The sequence below is a fragment of the Prunus dulcis genome, chromosome 8, assembly GCF_902201215.1.
Source record: "Prunus dulcis chromosome 8, ALMONDv2, whole genome shotgun sequence".
Taxonomy (NCBI): Eukaryota; Viridiplantae; Streptophyta; class Magnoliopsida; order Rosales; family Rosaceae; genus Prunus; species Prunus dulcis.
The window spans coordinates 953,239-973,620 of NC_047657.1; the positions used below are offsets into that span (position 1 = coordinate 953,239).

The 20,382-nt window shown below is 35.3% G+C and overlaps 1 protein-coding gene across 2 annotated transcripts; it reads left to right on the plus strand.

Annotated features, from left to right (window-relative positions):
• Window positions 1-1,550: 1,550 nt before the first annotated feature.
• Window positions 1,551-8,002, plus strand: LOC117637979 (inactive protein kinase SELMODRAFT_444075-like). Of its 2 annotated transcripts, XM_034373052.1 has the most exons (11): window positions 1,551-1,722; window positions 2,247-2,380; window positions 2,919-3,016; window positions 3,935-4,284; window positions 5,001-5,453; window positions 5,582-5,742; window positions 6,550-6,623; window positions 6,730-6,877; window positions 7,003-7,152; window positions 7,468-7,582; window positions 7,739-8,002. In XM_034373052.1, exons 1-10 carry the CDS (start codon window positions 1,551-1,553, stop codon window positions 7,543-7,545), a joined length of 1,818 nt encoding a protein of 605 aa, XP_034228943.1. In that variant the 3' UTR covers window positions 7,546-7,582; window positions 7,739-8,002. The 2 variants fall into 2 exon arrangements, with proteins under 2 accessions (XP_034228943.1, XP_034228942.1); XM_034373051.1 differs by lacking the exon at window positions 7,739-8,002 and having other exon boundaries at window positions 7,468-7,670.
• The last annotated feature ends 12,380 nt before the right edge of the window (window positions 8,003-20,382 follow it).

The window sequence follows — 20,382 nt, forward strand, 5'->3', positions numbered from 1 at the left end:
TTTGTACTGCTAGAGTTGTGCTGATATGTTACTAAACCAATATGCTAACGAAATGTCCGGTTCTCAGACGTAATTGTTTTTGCAGTGAAAGTGGCCTGACTGGTGAGTAAGGAATTTCTTGTACCATGCTGTAGTTCTGTTAGCATTGCTTGTATCATATTTTCCATTTGAAAATAAGAAATTTTACAGTAACAGATACATGCAATAACTGTGGATATAAATTCTAACAAATGGAAAAGGTTTGGGCACACCGCATCTTCCATGATGCTGCGATTTTCTGATAAATCACTGCAGTATAGGAATGTTAAACTCAGTTCCCCAAGCAAGCTCGTGCTTTAATGACTATGAGACGTTGATACATATGGGTCCCAGAGCCCAAAGCTGCCCATTTGGAATAGAGATTCTTAGGTTTATAACCTCTTTTTTTTGCTGGTCATTGACCTAAGTGTTTGCCTTTGATGAAGGCTTTAGGCGCAGCAGCAAATTGGAACAAAATATTAACATGTCTATTACTAAAGCAGCAAAACTTTGAAGATTCTGCAAAAGAGAGATGATGGAGGTGGGGGTTACACTAGAATTTTCACCAATCATCTGTGGAGTAGAAAGGACCATCAAAGTATCAAACCATTTTGATGCTCCAATGTCCTCTCGGGCACATCGATGAAATTGGAACCATTACAGAAAACAAAAATAAGCATGATCCTAAATTCCCATGGAATCCATATGGATCCTTTCGCATCATTCACATTTTCTCTAAAAAATATCCATGTACGGATTAGTTAAGTTTGTGCACCGTTTATGAAACATTCTAGAAAAAATCAGCATGATCCTAAGAATTGTTTAAACTTTTTTTTTAATTTAAATTAATTAAATAAGCAAAACAAGTTATCCATAATGGATCATACCAATAAACAAAGAGTAGTTAATTAAAACAAAATTAACCAACTAGCCTTTGGTTTCAAGTTCGATTCACATAAATTGCACAGACAATCTATATTTGTGATGGGTGAAAAAAAAAAAATTAAAACTGTGTAGTTTTAAATTTATACATTAACATTATACCAACAAAAAAAAAAAAACACAGCAGGACATGACTGGGTCAGTAATCAAAATTTAAAGATAAGTCTCCAATGCTTGATGGAATCATTGATTTAGCCGACACAGCGCTAGCTGTTAGAAAGCATAAGCCAACATAATGCCCAAGTTCCTTGCTTTCATCTGATTGGCCGTATTGAAGACAGCAATTTCGCGCCATTTTTTGGTATAATCAGAGAATATCCATGGAATTTATTCCTGGGCATCAGGCATCTACTCTCCAATGCAATAGCACAGAGAAGCTTTGAAATTAAAAAAAATTGAAAGAAATTTTTTCAGGACTCTGAACAACACTTGCCATTGGCCATGAAGTCATAATCTAAAAATGGGTTTCTTCAAGTTTAAATTTTTAACCCTTTTGGAAAATCATCTTTTAAATAGCATTTTCACCTCCAAAACATTAAAAACAAGCTTCAAATTCCCTACCTTGTTGTGGTATATTGTAAACAGTGTCCATGGCAAGCCCAATGACGCCGTCCCATGTTGTTATTGCCTATGATGCGACCAGGGACAGGGGTGAGCTGGAGTTTAAGCTCACTGTCGATAGTCTTCGAATGAGGGGTGACATTTTACATTCAGGAGATACCATCATTTTCCTGGGCGTCTTGCACAGGGTGGTTCACCCCAGTAAGTGTTTGATGAATTGTCTACATGAACTAGAGTTGTTCTTAATTGGTTTTAAATGTCTAAATTTGTTATGAATTTCATTTTCACATGATTGGTTGGTTGGTTATGAAGATGCAAATAACATAGACTTTATATTATAAATTTCGTCTTTAATTTTCCTTTCTGCATTAAAAATTTTCATCACCCATGTCCTTGAAATTTCTTTCGACAAAGCTGATTAATAATTATAAGAGGCATAACCACATACTGGAAAATCTTTATCATAGGGAGCAAGCAAGTCAAATAGACCAGAGACAACTTTGCCACCATTGATCCTACATGCACCTTCAAATATCTTCTATCTAATTGTGGTTCATTCATCCAATATGCATCTGTGTCCATGAATATTCTGCAATTGGTTTGGTGGACGCTCTCTCATTTTATCTGCAGCTGCAATAACATTAATATGAGCAAGAAATTCTAAAAGTAAGTGTGCTTGTTGCTGATATTTAGTCTCTTTGCTTTTCTTGCCTTTGTTGGAACAGTGGGATATCATTCAAAACCATCCCCAGAATTTTTTGGAACAAGCATTCGTGCAGTGGAGGAAGAAGTTACAAAGAAAGTTGACATGTATGTTAACATGCTTCTTCAAAGTGCGGAAAAGTGTGAAGATCAAGGGGTAATATATTCTCTGCGATTAAGAATTGCTATTTTAACTGTTTGATGAACTTGTGCTTTCATTATGTTCCTCGATTGGTGGAGTGGTTTACTATCTCTCAACCAGATGTGTCTAGATCTTTGGTATAGTTTCTTTCCAAAGTTGCAAAAAGTTATTTTCATTTTACCTTCTTCGTGCTAGAAAATCTTCCAATACGTAAATATGACGACATTCCTAACCTAAGAATTTGAGCTACATGTTGTATCAGAATCTGAAAGGTCGGGCTACCTTAGTAGACATATTCTATTACTTTGCAACATTATAATCAACATAGTGACTGTAAGGTGTCCATTTTTTTCTTGGTTTCTTTCTGACTTCTGTCACTATACCAAAAAAAAAGAGAAAAAGAGAAACTGAATGATGCTGCTCCAATACTGCTTTTGTTTTTGTGATTATGCAGAGTTTCCACTTTGTCACTGTTATATAAATTAAGAAATTATTTTTTATCCTAAATATATTGCTATATTGTTCACCACACTAGTTTCCATGCTATATTCAGGTCAGCGTTGAAGTCAAAGTTACTGCTGGTTTTCCCATTAAACAGGTTATTTTGCAAGAGATTATGGCCTGTAATGCAGCTTGGGTTGTGCTTGATAGGTAGTTCCTTTTTCTCTATTTGCTTATGAAAACCATTCCTTCAGAATTCAATTCCTTTCACCCATAAATTTGATTCTCTGCCCTTTAGATTATTAAGGGAATGGTTATTAAAAAAATTAAATTCGAAGATGAGACTAATTTATGATGGATCTTTCAAGTTTAGATCTCTTATCCTGTACTGCAAATGGAAACGGGTTCCGTGTCGTTATAGTCCTGTAATTTTTCCATGCAATAAAGATCACTAGAATATGGCCCGGTATATAAATATCGCCATGCTCTGGCTTTCTGGTACATGGTTTAGAAAGTACTCCAATTTAGTGTTGATGGTCATTGTGTAATATGAATGGGTACTTTCAGATTTTCTGTCAAAGATTAATTGCCTATTAAACTAAGAATCCACTGAGGCGATATTTTTGTTGAATCGAGTAAATAATTGTCGTCCTTGGTGTCAACCCAAAAGTTAAACCTTCAATTGGATCAAAACTGCTCATATAGGAGAGGTTTTCTCCCACATTTTTATCTTTTAAATATCCTTAAACTTCTTTGGTGCATGACCTCGGACTCCTTACTTCGTTGCATATTTCCATCAATAGTCTTGATGACTAATGATATTTATGGATTCTTTAGTCATTAAAGTATATCACGTTTGTACTTCGTTATTTTCTACATATACCTTCCCAGCTTATGTTGCAATAATATATATATATATATATATATATATATATATACACGCATATATCTGGAGGACTGAAAACAAATAACAATTCCAATTTGTCAAAGAAAGCCTCCCATTTGTCTTTGTACCATCCAACTGTCCATTTGTTTCTATATCCCCTGTGTGTGTTTATGAGCATGCCTCTGTTAAATTCTCTTTCTGTTTTGAATTAGCTTAAAAAAATAACTTGCAAAGTTTAACAGGCACCTTAGACGGGATTTGAGGTTCTACCTTAAGCAGGTACCGTGCAAGGTTGCAATAATTCAAGATAGCTTGGCTGTGGATATTGTGAGACCTCATACAACAGATGATACTGATACTATAGAACACAAATTGTTTTATTCATTATCCAAGCCTGTTCCGCCATTCACTTGTCCAGGTAATGGAAACAATGAGCACTCATCCATCGGTTGCCGAAGCTACTCTGTATCCGTTGGTGCACTGGAAAGCTCTGATATGCTTAATACCAACTTGATGACTTCATCCACATTTAAGCTACGAGACTATAGTCCTTTGTTGGATCTAGCGTCTTCCTCTAAGCAGGAAAATTCAGGTCAGAAGCTTGTCATAGTCCTTTATGCATATTATAATGCTTTACAAACTCAAGACATATATTGTCCCTTCTGCTATTAGTTTTTCGTCTCAGCTGCAATGTCATTGCATTATGCATAGAATCTGAGCCAGCTTTTCTAGAACTTTACTTAATGAGTTTCACCATAAGACACAAACCTCCAAAAAATATCAAATTATCAATTCATATCGTTTTTTGGCTTCTTTGGATATTAAGTTATAAGTATCACCAAACTGGAGAACAAAGTTCGTGGGTAGCTTATCAAATAAGTTTTCCTTTAACTTCTCCCTTATTTTAAATTTACACTTTTTATGAGGTTCCCATCAAAACGGTCAAGAATGCAATGATATTTCATCACTTCGACGACATGGATGCATATGGTTTCTAGATGGACTCTCTAACCATCTACCATTCAGTTTCAAATCACAAGAAGGTGCTGTAGTGGAATTTTTGCATAATCCACCGGAAGGATGCAAGAAGATATGGCCATGATTCTATTATAACAAACAAGTGCTGAATGCCTTACATGTTTATCAGAGCTTAAAATAACTCGTTGCATTAAGGTGTTTTCAAGGGAAGATATGATTTTAGCGATGACCAGGGTTATAGATCAATCCCAAAAAATTTGGTACATTGGCTTCAAATAATGTGTGTGTGTGTGTGTATTATTATATGGACTAATATTTTCTGTCTTCCAGGTGCAAAAACCAAAGGAGACAATAAACACTCCATTGTTCCCCAAATCAACCAGAAACAAGATAAAAATGTCTTCCAACACCGATCTTCAGAGGCCCCAATTCTTTGTTCCATCTGCGGAACAAGGACTGAAATGTATATCAAAGATTCTATGACATTCAGCTACTCAGAGATACAGCTAGCAACAAATGATTTTTCAAAGGAAAACTTATTAGGAGAAGGTGGATACGGTCATGTGTATAAAGGTGAGCTCAAGGACGGACAGCAGATTGCAGCAAAGGTGCGGAAAGAAGCAAGTCAACAAGGCTTTACAGAATTTCACTCTGAGGTCTATGTCTTAAGTTTTGCACGCCACAAGAACATAGTCATGCTGTTGGGCTATTGTTGCAAGGAGAATCTAAATATCTTGGTTTATGAATATATTTGCAACAACTCTCTTGAGTGGCACTTATTTGGTAAACTACTGTTAAATTTTTTTCCCAGTACACTTTTTTTTTTTCGTCATTGTTAGTTCTAATGCTGATACCATATAAACATGATTAGTGGATCTTCTTTTGTTAATTCTCTGCGGTTATTTTCTTAGATGATAACGCAGCAGTCCTCGAATGGCACCAAAGGCATGCTATCGCCATTGGAACTGCAAAAGGATTGCGTTTCCTGCATGAAGAATGTCGTGGAGGTCCTATAATTCATCGAGACATGCGACCAAGCAATATACTTCTTACACACGATTATGTTCCCATGGTAAATTAACACACAATACTCTTTATGTTTGTCTTTTTATGAGGCCCTTCAAGGAAATCCATAATACTATTTTCTGTTTCAATAAATGATTAATTATTATACTTGAGATTTGGTTGGTGGCGCTAGTTATGCTGATAATTCAAAAATCCTTTAGTAGATTTGTGACAAAATCTAGAGCCACCTGCAAGTAGGACTCGTAGGAATCATTTTGTAAAGTTTTCTATCTGCGAATAGTCCTATGCTAATGAGCAGCATGAAACATCTCTTCTCTTCCAATTCTTGACAAGTCTACTTGAGGGAGGATTGATGCATAGAAAAACAGGGGTGGCCCCCTATTTTTGTTTTCCTTGCCTGGCTGGGCCTTATTTTGTTTTCCTTCCTCTTTTAGGAATTCATTACGTAGACCCAGATTAGACTGCAAGGTTCTTAACATTGCGCTTCTTCAAAGTTAAATTTCATTTAGAGCTTATTTTGTTTTGAACATCATGACTATGTTGTAAGTGTGAATTGTGCCCTTTCTAACTCTCAGTTCTGAGTGCCCATTTCCCGATCTTCAGCATAACATTTCAATGCAACAATTGATTTGTCAGCATCTAGTAATTTCATTTTATTTTACAACGAAGGATAACCCTGTTTCTCTTTCCTTTTATGCCTTTTGGGCTTCTCCCTTTGGTTGGTTTGGAGTTCAAGCTTTCTTTTTTCTTTGAAAGTTAAAAGGTTTTGGTTGCAAGCTCTGAGTAGTTCCTACAAAAGAAACTGAAGAAAATAAAAACTATTGAAGCTAACAGAATGATTTTCTACACTTAGTTAGGTGATTTTGGCCTAGCCAAATGGAAGATGAGTGATGATCCTGTGCAGACAAGGATACTTGGCACATTAGGGTGAGGACTACTGTAAACTTTTTTCTACATTTGAGTATCACATTCCAGAAAATTGCTCTTGGTAATTTTAAATAAACAAGCGCAAGTAAGCCTCTTGTCCTTGTAGGTACCTTGCTCCAGAGTATGCAGAGAATGGTATTGTTTCTGTACGGACAGATGTATATTCATTTGGCATGGTTCTGTTACAACTAATATCCGGACGCAAGATTATTGATTCAAAACAGAAAGAAAAAGATGAATCCCTACGGCAGTGGGTATGTTGGGCTTCAAGATGTGATATATATATATATATATTTTATACTCGCTGGCAAAAACAGCTAGAAGTGCTAATTCTCTGTTCCAATCTGAATAATCTTTGTCTGTTATATGGAAATCGTAGGCAGAACCAATAATCCAGAGGCTAGCACTACATGAACTCATTGATCGTCGTATTGGAGATTCATATGACACATATGAAGTGTACCTTATGGCTAAAGCTGCATACTTATGTGTGCAAAGAAGCCCTGAAATGCGTCCATCAATGGGAGAGGTAATTAAATTTCATCTTTTGGATTTTTATTGCATTGTGCCAACTAAGTTGGAGGAAGATTAACTGATTTCGCAAGCTTCTCAATTTTGAATGTCCACGCATGCCTTTGTTTAGGCTATCATGCACATTAGGGGCTGATATATATACTCTAACCTAGTATAACAGCAATGTGATTCACATGTGAGGGCCATCACTTGAAATTCTTTGTGGTGAATGTAGTTAGAAATACCAATGCCTAAATGGAGACCCTTGTTTCATCAAAGTTTTCTGCCTCTATCCTGCATTTATATATAAATGAACGGTTTTTCACTGCAGGTTGTCCGCATTCTTGAAGGCGAAAATGACCATTTCCACCACCTAGGAGAGCACTTTGTACCTCATTATACAAAGTGAAGGATACAACGACACAGTTTATTTTCTTTCGCAGATGGTATTGCTTTTTCTATTTTTCTATGTACTGTTTGCTGCTTCTCATGTACTTTTTGATTCCTGTACATATACGTTGTAGTCATGGAAGTTTGAAATATGGCACTGAACGAATGCCTATGTGAAATTGAACTAATGCTTCACTTTGGTTCTGTCCCAGTTTTCGTACCATTTTGAAGGGAAATGCGACCATTTCTACATCCTAGGATAGCAAATCTATCCGGAGGAAGACAATGGCACACCTTGCTTTCATTTGACAGCTGATGGTTTTGTTTTTTCAGTTTTCCGTGGAAATGGTTGTATCTTCTCATGTGGTTTTGTCATTCTCCTCTTTAAGGGCCAAGTGGTTTTGGTTTTTTTATTTTCTTGGTTTTGGACAAAGGAGGCATTGTTTATAAGGCTTTGAAAATGTAAACAAGTAGTAAAGTATGGCTTAGACAAATAATAAGTTTCCCTTTCTGATGCCTTATCTAAGAATATGATCCTTTTCATCTAAATAATGGCCATGCTGACATCAGTATACTTTTCTTCCAAATTTTATGGCAAAGTAATATCTAAATTATTATATCCAAGATTGTGTTATTGTTGCCTTGTAAATCTTAGCTATTATTTACTCACTGAGTATTCCATATTAAAGCCTCTCCATGTAAATAATAACCTTTATGGAAATAGCCTAGTTTGGGTGAATCACGTTAAATTATTTGTGTTCTTTGTGATTTTACAGTAGCCTCGTTGATCAATTTTTTGCGTTCAACACAATCTTCAAAAGTTTGATTAGTTTTAGTAGCTAGAGAACAATTACATCTTAAAATGGGGCGTTAGCACCGAGTATGTAGCTCAAGTGGTTAAAATTCTCAACATCGCTTGTATAAAAATAAAACAAAATAAAATAAAAGTTGTGGCTTTACGGTGATCATAGAAAAAGGGTTATGCATTTTTTTCCCCATATTTTGGCTAATCACCAAAGCTACAAGGATAAGACTCGAAAAGTACCATTATATCGATTGATGATAATGAAATGTATGAAGATTGTGAGCAGCATATAGATATCACCACAGTTGCATGCCATGCCACCAAATTTGGAGAATGTGTTGTCGTTTCAAGTGGACAACACTGCATGGATATGGATGGATGGTGATGTCAGTAAGAGTATTAATGACATGTCCTGTGCTGCGATTGATTTCTACGTGGACCTCTTCCTCTCCATGGGAAGATTGTCTTCGAAGGTTCATGGCACCAATTGTTGTGTAGTTTGGACCAAGCAATAGTATTCACCACAAACTGTATGTGGGGAGGTGGAATATATCATTAGGGTTTTGTCACGAGTGTACGTACGGATCATCATTTGGCGTGTGCCACGAGTGTTGAAGAGGGCCAACTCGAACCCAAAATGTCAAAGTCGTTTCGACTCGATAGTTTATTAGGTAGTGTTTGGGTCACGGGCTTAAAATCCATGCCGAGCCCATGGGCCCACGGCTCGTCTTGTTTGAGCCCAATGTGGACCAACCAGCCTAAGCCAGCTCGTTTTATATTTAAAAATATCATTTGTAAGTATTTATTAGTGACCATCAATTGAATGGACCCATGTCAGCACCTTAAGAAGCGAGGGGATGATAGCTTACGTAGCCTTATTCCAGCAAGCCATGTCAGCACCTTATTCATAGCAATCTAGTCAGCCATACTATTTTGTTATAGGTGGTTAGGTTTGGTTAAGTCTGTTTTAGTCAGTGTAGGGAAAATCACATCTTTGGTTTGTGTGTGCAAGTCGTATAATCCATTGGTAATAAGATCTTGAGTGTTTCCGCACAACAAACCCATGTATAATATTTATAAAAGAATATAATTATAAAAAAAATGAGGAAAATCAGATTATTATCGAACTAAATCAATTATCCATAGTTCAATAATAAAAATATTTATTTGTAATTTAATGGTCTCAGATTTACACTCTAATAACACCTCTGAAAACATCATACATAATCCGTTGAAAAACAGCAAAATATCTTGGCGGAGAGATACTTTAAGTTGCGCCCACATTGCAGATTCCATGCATCATGTTTTGTGTCAAACATATCAAATTTACAATGTTGTGGGGGCAATCATTCAAGATCTAAGCAATTGTCAAAAGACAGATTTTAACATCATTGTCTTCAATAGTCAACTCAAATTGCCTCTAGGCTTTATGCACTCAAATTTCAATGCTCATTTTATGTTATGGCCTGAAATTAGCATAAATCCCAACTCGGCACTAGTTGACTTAAAATTGAGTAAAAAAACACTAACAAAAGAAGTAGTGGATTCAAAAGCATCCAAAAAATGGGGAGCAAGAAAAAGGAACTAGCACTTTAGGAGGTGAGAAACAATATGATTAAAGGCGCACTTCAAATTAAAAGAAAGTTAAGGTTGATTCCAACCAAACCAAAACCAAAGATGATGGATCTTCTAGGAATAATCTATATGCTTCATTAATTTATAGGATTTTTTTTAGAAATGTCACCTAAACATATACTTCAGTTTTAATTTGTCATCTTAAAGAAAAATTTAAGAAAAATGTCGCCTTAATTTTTCAAAATTCATGATTTGTCATTTGACTTTAACGCAATCTAATTTTCCATCTATTTCAAAAGGTATTTCAGTCTTTCCATTTTCAAGAGTATTTTAAAATGGAACAATCATTACAAAAAAAATTAATTAATTAATTAATTGTATTTGAAATAAATCTCACCTACATCTCATGTGCACCACCGGCGGCTCCAACCAACTCCGCTCAAATTGAAACTAAGGTATAAGTTCAGGTGACATTTCTAGAAAAATTTAAATTGGTTATGAAATCAAGGAGGAGCCTCATATTTAAAGCGACTGGAGTTCCTTGACCTACAAGGAATCCCAAGCCCATTCCAACTGGGAGCCTAATTTCAAAAAATTAGCAAATCAAAAACCTCATCCACTCAAGAGCCCAATTCACATAAGGAAGCCCAATTACAGCTGGACAACCTAACAATTAATTCACATCTTCTCTATGCCACCACGTGTCATGCAGAAGCTAGAGGGGCATTTGTGGAAGCAAAATATCTCAGACCCTAGGTCAAATAATTAAGCCAATCAATTTGGGAATTGTTTGACCTAATTATGAGTTACTTGATTTAATTGGGAGTTATTTGATTTAATTGGGATTTATATGATTCTTGCCTTAATTAGGGATTTGATTTATCAAATCCCTAATTACACCAATCTCTCCAAATTGGGGAAGAATAAGTTCTTGCCATTTGTGGAATTATTCTTTTGAAGCCTTCGAGGCTCCTATAAATACATTGTTATGTACAAGGGTTGAGGTATGTCTAAATTTCTATCTGAAACTCTGCAGAAATTCTCTCTCACAAACCCTAGCCGCCATACTCTCTCTCTCTCTCTCACACATAAGGCTCAGGCCACCACATACGGCTCCAGCCACCCCATTCTCACCCTAGAGAAATCTTCATCCTATTGTTTCGATTTGTTTTGTAGAGAGAAAGAGAAGCGAAGAAGACGATAGAATCTTAGACGCATATTCTTGTGGGACGAAAATCGCTCCCATAATTATGTGGTGGGGACTTCACACCTTCCAAATGCAACACAAGAAAATCACCAAAAGAAACTATGATAGAGGTAAAGCCAAGAGAAAGCTACCACATGGGTAGAGTAAGAGCCCACACGGGGGCAGGACACATTATTGTCCAAGGAAAATAGGGACATAATAATCGGAAGGGGCATCGAATGGTCACTTCACCGAGAGGCATGTTCTGAAATTCTCTCATTCTTTTAACTGTTTTTAGTAGTTTACCACTGTAGTTTCTGTTCTCCATTTTCTTGGCGTCTAGCTATAACATATCACACACAACCAATGTGCTCTCATTCCTCTGACATTGATAATCAAGATTAAGTCATGTCTAAGAAAACCAAATCTACAAAGAAGGTTAAAGAAAACTACTGCCCCCACTGCACTGAAACTACTACCCCTTTCAACAAAAATTGTTTTTTTCTCACATCAACACAGCTCATAGAAATTTGGATGCATACTTTCAGTGCAATTTCATATTTAAGAATCAAGCTAAATTCATGGACCCGGAACTTTTGATTAACTTCAAGGTTTTTCATTCAAACAAATAGAGGAATTGATCATTTTTGTTTTCTTATGTAAGATGACGATTATATCCTTGAAAATGTGATCACGTCTACACAACATGATCATTTTAGACCGAAAAATTTGACAAACTTAATGATAGGTATTTTCTAAACATAAATTTGAAGTCCAAGAGGGAATTTAGAGCCCATATATATATAATTCAAAGTGGGTCATAGAACTCAGTTTAAGGGATATTAACTAAATTTTGCTACTGTAACGATGCAATTGTAGTACATAACCTTGAGAATATATAAAAACTTTGGGGTTGCACTCTTGCATATGAGGAGAGCCGAGCGAAAAAATTAAGGCTTAGATTCTCTTCTTCCATGTTTGGTCCTTTGCCGTCACGAACCTATCAAACTGCGGGTCGCTGCTACTTGCTGATTCCGCATAAAATCTCTGTCTTATCTAGTCTGCTATCGACTTTATCCTTATGATGCGGTGGTGGTTAGGCTCTAGGGGCGTCTTAGGTGGATTGTCTTCTTCTTCCTAGTGATACAACGATCTTGCGCGACCTTTCTTCTCTGGATTGTTGTGCTTATGATCCAGGAAGGATTTTTCTGAGAGGTTGTGGGCTTGTTGTTTTGATATAGGGTTTTTAGTGCTTCTGGATGGATGAAGGTCAACATCGTCGAGCTGTCTTTAGGTCAGCGATTGGTCATCACTGATAGGAAAAATGTGGGTATGGTGATCAGAGTTTTTTCATTTCCCGGTTGTTTTGTTGGCTTTTCTTATAGTCTTGTACCTGTAGCCTATCAAGTGCGTGGTGCTTTTGGGAAGAGTTTGCTTTGCTTCGATGATTTCCTAAACTGGCCGAGGAGACCAGCCTTGAGGGGTCTCCATAAGCTCCCTTACTATTTCTAGTTGGAACATTTGTGGGCTTGGCATCCAACTAACATTCGTTGACTTGAATTTTCTCATCTTCAGGTTAAGTGGTTGAGTCTAGGGTGTAGTGCTTCTTTCAAAAACTCTTGCGTTGTCCATAGGACTATGGTTGTTCTTACAGGCAGTTTTTTTAGACAGTTTTTGGAAGCGTTGGTGTGCTCCCTTAGATTTTTATTCTCTTTTATTGTGTTTGTTCGTTATGTTTTCTTATTCCGCTGTTTTGAGTCTTTGCAAGCTGATTAATCCCTACACCAAGCGAATAACTATGATTGTCATCGTATGAGGTTTTCTTTCACAGGTTATAGAAGGAGTTGGTGTACTCTTATGGGGTCTGTCTTTATTGCCTTCTCTGTGTTTTTCTTCGTGTGTTTCTTGTGTCTCTGACCCTTGGTGTGTTGAACAACTCTTACGCTAGACAAAGGACTATGACTATTCTCATAGAAGGCTTTGTTTGACAGTTTGGGATGCGTTTGTGTGCTCTATTGTAGGGTCTCCTGTTTTGGTCATCTACTCAGTTTTGGTAGTTTGTTTTTCCTTTCAGGTTCTTTGTAGCAGTCTAAAGTGGCCTAAGTCGGACTCTTTTGTTAGTCCATGGCACGTGTGGTACTTTTTTCTAGCACGGGGTTTGTCCCATGTGGTTTTCCTTGGAAGGTTTTAACGAGGTCACTGTATTCATGCCGATCTATGTATGCCTATTATGGTTTATGAATGACATCTTCTCTAAATAAATAAACCTTTAGAATATGAGTAATTCTAAGGAGATCGCATTGTAGTGCTAAATATTGTGGCATAAGAACATCGTCACATAGTGTTATATAAGAGCATCCACAATGGGCTCCCTAAACCACATCCTTAGACAAATTTTAGAGAGAAATCATAAAAATGCAACTTCAACCATGCTCCCTATCCACTTCCTAAAATAGGGAGTCCTCTAAGAGCTCCTAAATCTGAGGAGAGAGAAAGAATTCCTAGTGGCTCCCTATAATTTAATGTTGTTTTATTTAATGAGTATTTCAAACCTTTATTTAATGCTAACTATTTTTTATTTTATTTTTTAATAGAGATGGACCAATCAAAAAAGAGTTATAGCATTTATGACTCTCCAAATTATTGAGTATGGTTGGAGTTGAAATTTTTTAGAGAGCTCCTAAAATAACTTTCTTATATTTTTAACTAAATTTTAGCTAAGAAATAGAGAGCATCATTGTGGATGCTCTAACATAATTGAATTGGCATTGTCTCACGTAAAAGTTATTTGCATTAGGTTCATGTACTTGAGGAGGTTTGGCGACGTCAGTGGACTAGAGCTTGGTTATTTTTACAAATTTCTTTTTTCTAATTTGGGCCCACTAGAGCACACCCATCCACCCCTTAAGTCATATAATTAAATATTAAAGGGTTAAATATTTTTTTGGTCAATGGATTTTACATGAAAATTCAATTTAGTCACTAAGAAAAAAATTTAGCCAAATTGGTCATTATGTTTCCCAAAGTTTACAATTTATAGATATTTCGTTATCTTTTGTTAAATGTAGTTTTTTTTTTTTAAGGAATCACCTTCAGTCTTCTTCATCTAACTCAACGAGTTATAGTATATTGTGCTATTAGAGTTTAGCAAATTGGGAGAAATCTTATGTTGAAATAGAAATTGTGAGCTATAAGGAAAATCAAAATGCCAAACCAAATTAAAATGAAACCAACAACTTACCAATATATTTTGGTGCTATATCACGTTGATTGTGTCCCCTTGTCATCTAAAGTCACAACACAATTCTCACGCAATTGATCCAGGCTTCAATGTAACACCCAATTTGTGACCTTATACCTCATCATTTCGATTCAACCCAAGATTTCCCCCCATTTTTGAAACCCTTATAGCACAATAACCTAACTCATTGAGTTAGAGGAAGAAGACTTGAACGTTCTTCTTGAAAATATAAAAATAAAAACAGCACTTAATGGAAGTTAACGGAAGATAATAAAATGCCTATAAATTTTGGAAACACAATGACCAATTTGGCTAAAAAAAATTATGAGTGACCACAATGAATTTTTGTGTAAAACCCAAAAACCAAAATGGTATTTAGCCTAATATTAAAATATCAAATAGAATGTGGAATTTGTAACATTATTATAAGAATATTCTTTGGTCTCATGGCTTTCATCAAATTATTCTTTTTTCCTTTTTCTGATAGATTTTTATAGGTCATCTATTTGAATAAAGAATGTATTGCGTATAAGTTATAACAGGAATTCCGAGCCTCTGCATTTATAAAGTACACATTTTTGTGTATTTCAAAATTTCTGGATCATCCAAATAATCCAATGCTTATAAATTAGCCACATCAGCTGGGATAAATTTATATTTTTTTTATTCCAAATTGATGGTAACACCTCTCTCTCTCTCTCTCTCTCTCTCTCTCTCTCTCTCTCTCTCTCTCTCTCTCTCCTTCCTCTATTTCTTTTTCGATCTTTTCATTTGAAGCTTGAACTCCTTCCTCTATTTCTTTTTCGATCTTTTCATTTGAAGCTTGAAAAAATCAGAGTCAAGACCAAAATCTTCAGCATAACAGAAATTATGTGGATTGAAATTCCTGCGCTCGAAAAATCAATTCGAGCAGTATCTTGATTAAAAGCTATCAATTAGAAGAATATTGATATGCTGCAAGGTAGCATCTAATGATTTTTTTTTTTTGGTACTTACATTTTCTATAGTTTTTCTAGGAAAACAAAAATTATATATTAAATCATATAAATCACGCTAATTGTAAACACAAAAAAAAAAAAAATTGTAATTAGAGCCATATTATTCATGAAAAGGTGAATTTCATTTAGAAAATGCTTCTCTTTTAGAGACAAATTAATGAAAAAGATTAAAATTGATATTGGGACAAATTTTGACACCAAATAAAAATATGAAGATCTATGACTATGCCTATTGGTATTGGTATGGTATAAAATTGTATATTTATTTATTTATTTTTAGTTTAAAATGTTTGGCTATATATGTTTAATATTTTTCTCCCCAAAATCTACCATGGGCTACAGCTCCGGGTAGCCCTTGCACTAGTTCCGCACGTGAATCCCAAAGGCAAAACCAACGAACACAAAGTCCAAAAGGCTGGAACTAAGAAAGAAAAATGAACAGTTCGAAGGGATACAAACAAAGGTACATATGTGAACAAAACACTAGATAGAACAAAAAATATAACACCAGAAAAAGCATGGACGGTCCAAGAAGCTTTAGGTCGGCTCTCAAAGGCGAGGAGGAGTTTGAAGAGAAACGGGGAGGATATAGATGTTTGAGACGAGAGAGATAAGAGTAATGGCGTCAAGTTACCATAAATTACCCTTATCTGGTGTGACCAAGTTATAAAAATTGGATTGCTTGGACGATCCAAACATTGCAAAGTGCGGGTAAATACGTAAACTCTAAATGTGGAGACTCAGGATCCCGTACAACAATAATCATGAAAATAATGAAGCATTATTGAATCAAATAGAAAATAAGTTGGATTTATTGGCCTAGTCGCGTAAACGGATAGAGTTGAGGGTTTCTCTAATATGTATTTTGAAAGTGATTCATTCAAGATCGTTTTAGTTTTTCAGGCTGCAATGTCGGATATACCTTTTATTGGGGATGTGGTGGAGGATGTCAAGTCGTGTTGTTATAGGTCACTAGAGATGGCTTTGCTCATATTCACTGCAATGTTCATAGGGTAGTCACCGTTTGACTTGTTTTGCTTCACATTGAGGTGATATAATGATCATCAGATATTATTTTACTCTTTGAAAATTTTAGTTATCCTTAATCAATAAATTATGCCCCTTTTCTTTAAAAAAATGTTATTATATTCCAAACCTAGTATATCAATAAGTATATATGTACAATACAATTATACAAATCATTGTGATGAACAATACGGAGAACGTATATCAACCATGTGATACCGACTCGTATTTGAAAAGACAAAAGCAAACTTTAAGAACCTATGAAATTGCAAACGTTGCTGAGGTTTTGATGGCACACAGTCACGCTAGCTATAGCCTAAGCCTATAGGCGTGGGAATTTGATTCTATTTCTCATGGTGCACATCAGCTAGCTAACTTTCCATATCTGCACAAATTGTAAAGGATAAAAAGCTCAACTTTATTTTCGGTTACACATATAAAGCCGAACTTTAACGATCAAAAGAATGATCATGTATTCTTCACCAAACTCCTATAATCGATTGTGCTCTTCAAAAAAAAATATAATAAATAAATAAATAAAGTTTTTTTTTAATTATCACAAATGGTCTCTGAAGCTTGTGAAATGATCATTTTCGTCACTAATGTTTCTTTTTGTGACACTAATAGTCCTTAAGATTACCCTCCACATATCAAAATGATCATTGTCGTTAACTTTTGTTGAATTTTCTGTTAAATTGCTGATGTGACACATGTATGGAGCCCACACATCCAATAGTATAGAGCCACGTGGCTTTAAATAAAATAAAATATATTTTAAATATTGTAAAACTTAAAATCCATAAAGGTTAAGACTCTAATATTTTTTTATTAGTTTTTTTTTTTTATACAATCGATATTTTATTTTAATCTAATATAAACTACGGGAGAGGGAGATTTAAACTCGGATGCAGAGTGGAGAGTACATTTACTTTAGCCAACTTGGCTAAGCTCATGTTTGTATTTTCTTATTAGTTAAGTTTAGGAATACTCTGAAACCCTATGAGTATTAGTAGGGATTGATTTGGTTCAGTAACCTAACCGAGATGCCCACACCAATGACCAATCGATCGGCAGTCAAAATGGCCTACCATCGAACCACAAAAGGTCAGTTACCGATTGTTTTAGTGTCGTTCAGTTTCAATTGGTAGCGCTCTGTTTCAGGATCTGGAGCTTGTCAGTGTGAGAGAGAACAATGGTCGGTGTAGTTTGGAGCTTGTACTACGAAGATGAGAGAGAGATCAAGACATATAGAGACAAAGAAGAGGGAGGGCCCTATTCTATTTGTGTTGCATTTGGTTGAACTCATTTTTTGGGTTCACGTTTGTGTAACTGGCTTTAGCCTTCTATTTATGGCATGTTATGTCACAGCCCACTCCAATTAGAAAGATATTTTCTGTTTTGGCCTAAGCCCTCAGGGTTTTGGTCCTAGGCTTAAGCTTATGATATCTTGCCCAAAACGTGTCTTTCTAGGTGAGATGACAACTGCTCTTATAAGGCACTTCACTTTTCCCTCCTTAAGCGATGTGAGATTGCTCATTGATCTTGCTTCCCAAGCTCATGGGTCTTACATGTTACTTATCCGGAATCGATATTGCAATTATTCCAATTTTTGCTTCTCATGTGTTTACTAACACGTGAGTATTGGAATGAGGATCCCAAACCTCTGCATTTTGGTATGAAAGGTACAAGAGAAATGCAAACTAACATTGGAGCTACAAACCCTCACACACAACCCCCACCTTAATTAACAATGTACAAAGGAGGATCAATTGCCCCCACTCAAGAAGTTGAGTATTCATTGATTTACCCAATTTCTCATCCATTGTACAAGAGACAATGACTAAATTGAAGACAAAGTAGCAAAGACACCTACATGTTTGTTGACATTAATGCCTCAAAGGCAATTAAGTTATAAAGGGCTACTTAATTTACTTTTGCATTTCCCTGTCTAGGAAGTGGTCCACTTCCATTTTCGTCTAAGCCATCCATCAATGATATAATAATCCAAGTGTGAGGAGTTCCTTTCACAACAGTAGCCTACCATCAAATACCATTTTTAAAAGCCATGGAAATCGGACGCAGACACTAAATGAACGGTGCATGTTGAATTGATCCAACTTTGCAGACATGATATATTTATGCAACATTTTCCTTTTGCCAAAGATAACATACTTATATTGATTCAAATAAGACATTCAAATTCCTATGGAGGAGTTGGGTTTAATTCTCGAATTTGGTGACTTTAATCTAAATTCTTTGACTTTTGTGACACATAAAATTGCATTTCTTTTTTGATTTTCTGACATTATTATAATGTTTTTTTATTTTTTAATTTATTTTATGTTGTCCGATTATGTCCATAGTATATAATTCAGGTTAGAACCTCATAAAATAAATAAATAAATATTAAATTTAATGATGACTTTAATTTGTGTTGTTTCTTTATACATAAGCCATTTGACTTTTTGAAATCTTACCCCAATCAACAATACACTATTTGACTATATTTATATGTCATGGTAAGGAACTTATTTGGCAAGTTACTGAATTGTAATTAAAACGAGAGAATTTATAGACTATATTCATTTCGTCTTGATGAAAATCGACCTATATCTAAAAAGCTCTTTTACTATTCCTATCAGTTTACATTATTGGTGGTATTTTGCTGTAAATACATTCTACAAATAACGACAACATGAACAACGGGCACAGTGCCAATTTATCTACAACATGTTCTTCACCAACCCGCCTAGTTGCTTTTTTTTTTTTTTTTTTTCCCCCCTCCCTTTTTTCGTTAAAAATAAACCTAACAATAACTGAAAATTTTAATGTATCACGCATTGGGCTTGCCCTTTTAAACACGTTCAACTTTAGCATCTGCTTAGAAAAGTCAACTTCGTTGCTTATGCATGCATTTTTCACTAAGAGCTTTGGCATCTGCTTAGATAAGTCTATTAAAAATAGGGTATATTATTATAGATGCTCTAAGAGATTTCGGGTTTTATCATTAGTATATGAGTTGTGCTACCCATAGCTACACCCATGATATGTTAATAGGAAAGAGGATATGGGTTGGTCACTACATAATAGGTGAATCTTATGTTGATTATTTGTAGTGGCGGATCTAAGATTTAATAATCGGTTGAGTGAAATTTACACACTAAATTCAACGATACGAGTGAACAAAGTCGATCGAAGTTTTCTAAGGCCCAATGCCAAATTCTAAATTGTGGCTCGTCTGTACGTACACTCAACACTAAATATGTAATTTTTAAAATAAAGGGAAGAACACTTTTGGGATTAAAAAATATCATACAGTCATTTGAACTAGAGTAAATCATTCTGACAACAACAAAAAATCATTCCTTTTGGGCTTAAAAGAACATATTAGATAATTTCTCCAACATTAAGGAACCCAATTCACAATTCAAAGCTCTTATTTCAAAAGCCCCAATTCAATTCAGAAATCCTAATTCGACAAGCCATAAATTCAATTTATCATAACAAACCAAAATTCTACAAGAGAGATGCATCAAAGAAAAATGAGAGAATGAGGAAGAAGATGACTAGAAAAAAAAAAAAAATTAAAGGAATGAGAGAAATGTGACGGGGAGAAAGAGAAAAAAGAGAAAATATTTATTGTTTAAAGGAAAGTTTCAGTCTACAAGAAAAGCATGATGTGAAAAGTTTCAGTGGAACAAGTGAAGCGTACTCTGTAGTACAATAAAGACAGAGATAAGGTGTATTTATTTATTTTGGCTAGGCTTTTTTGGGCAACAACCCACTCTACTCTATGGGTAGAACTGCCCCTAATTATGAGGTGCCTTTTAAATTATCAAGCTTGGACTAATTTCTACATATGTTACGATAAAGGCTTTTGTTGATGAGGGAAACCTAATTGAGACATATTCCCTAACTAGCAGCCTTATCGTTTATGCTCCCATTGTAATTGTGCATCATATTGTTGCTATTGGTTTATTCATAATGGTTTGTTGTTTCACAGATTAATATCTTATGTTGTATGA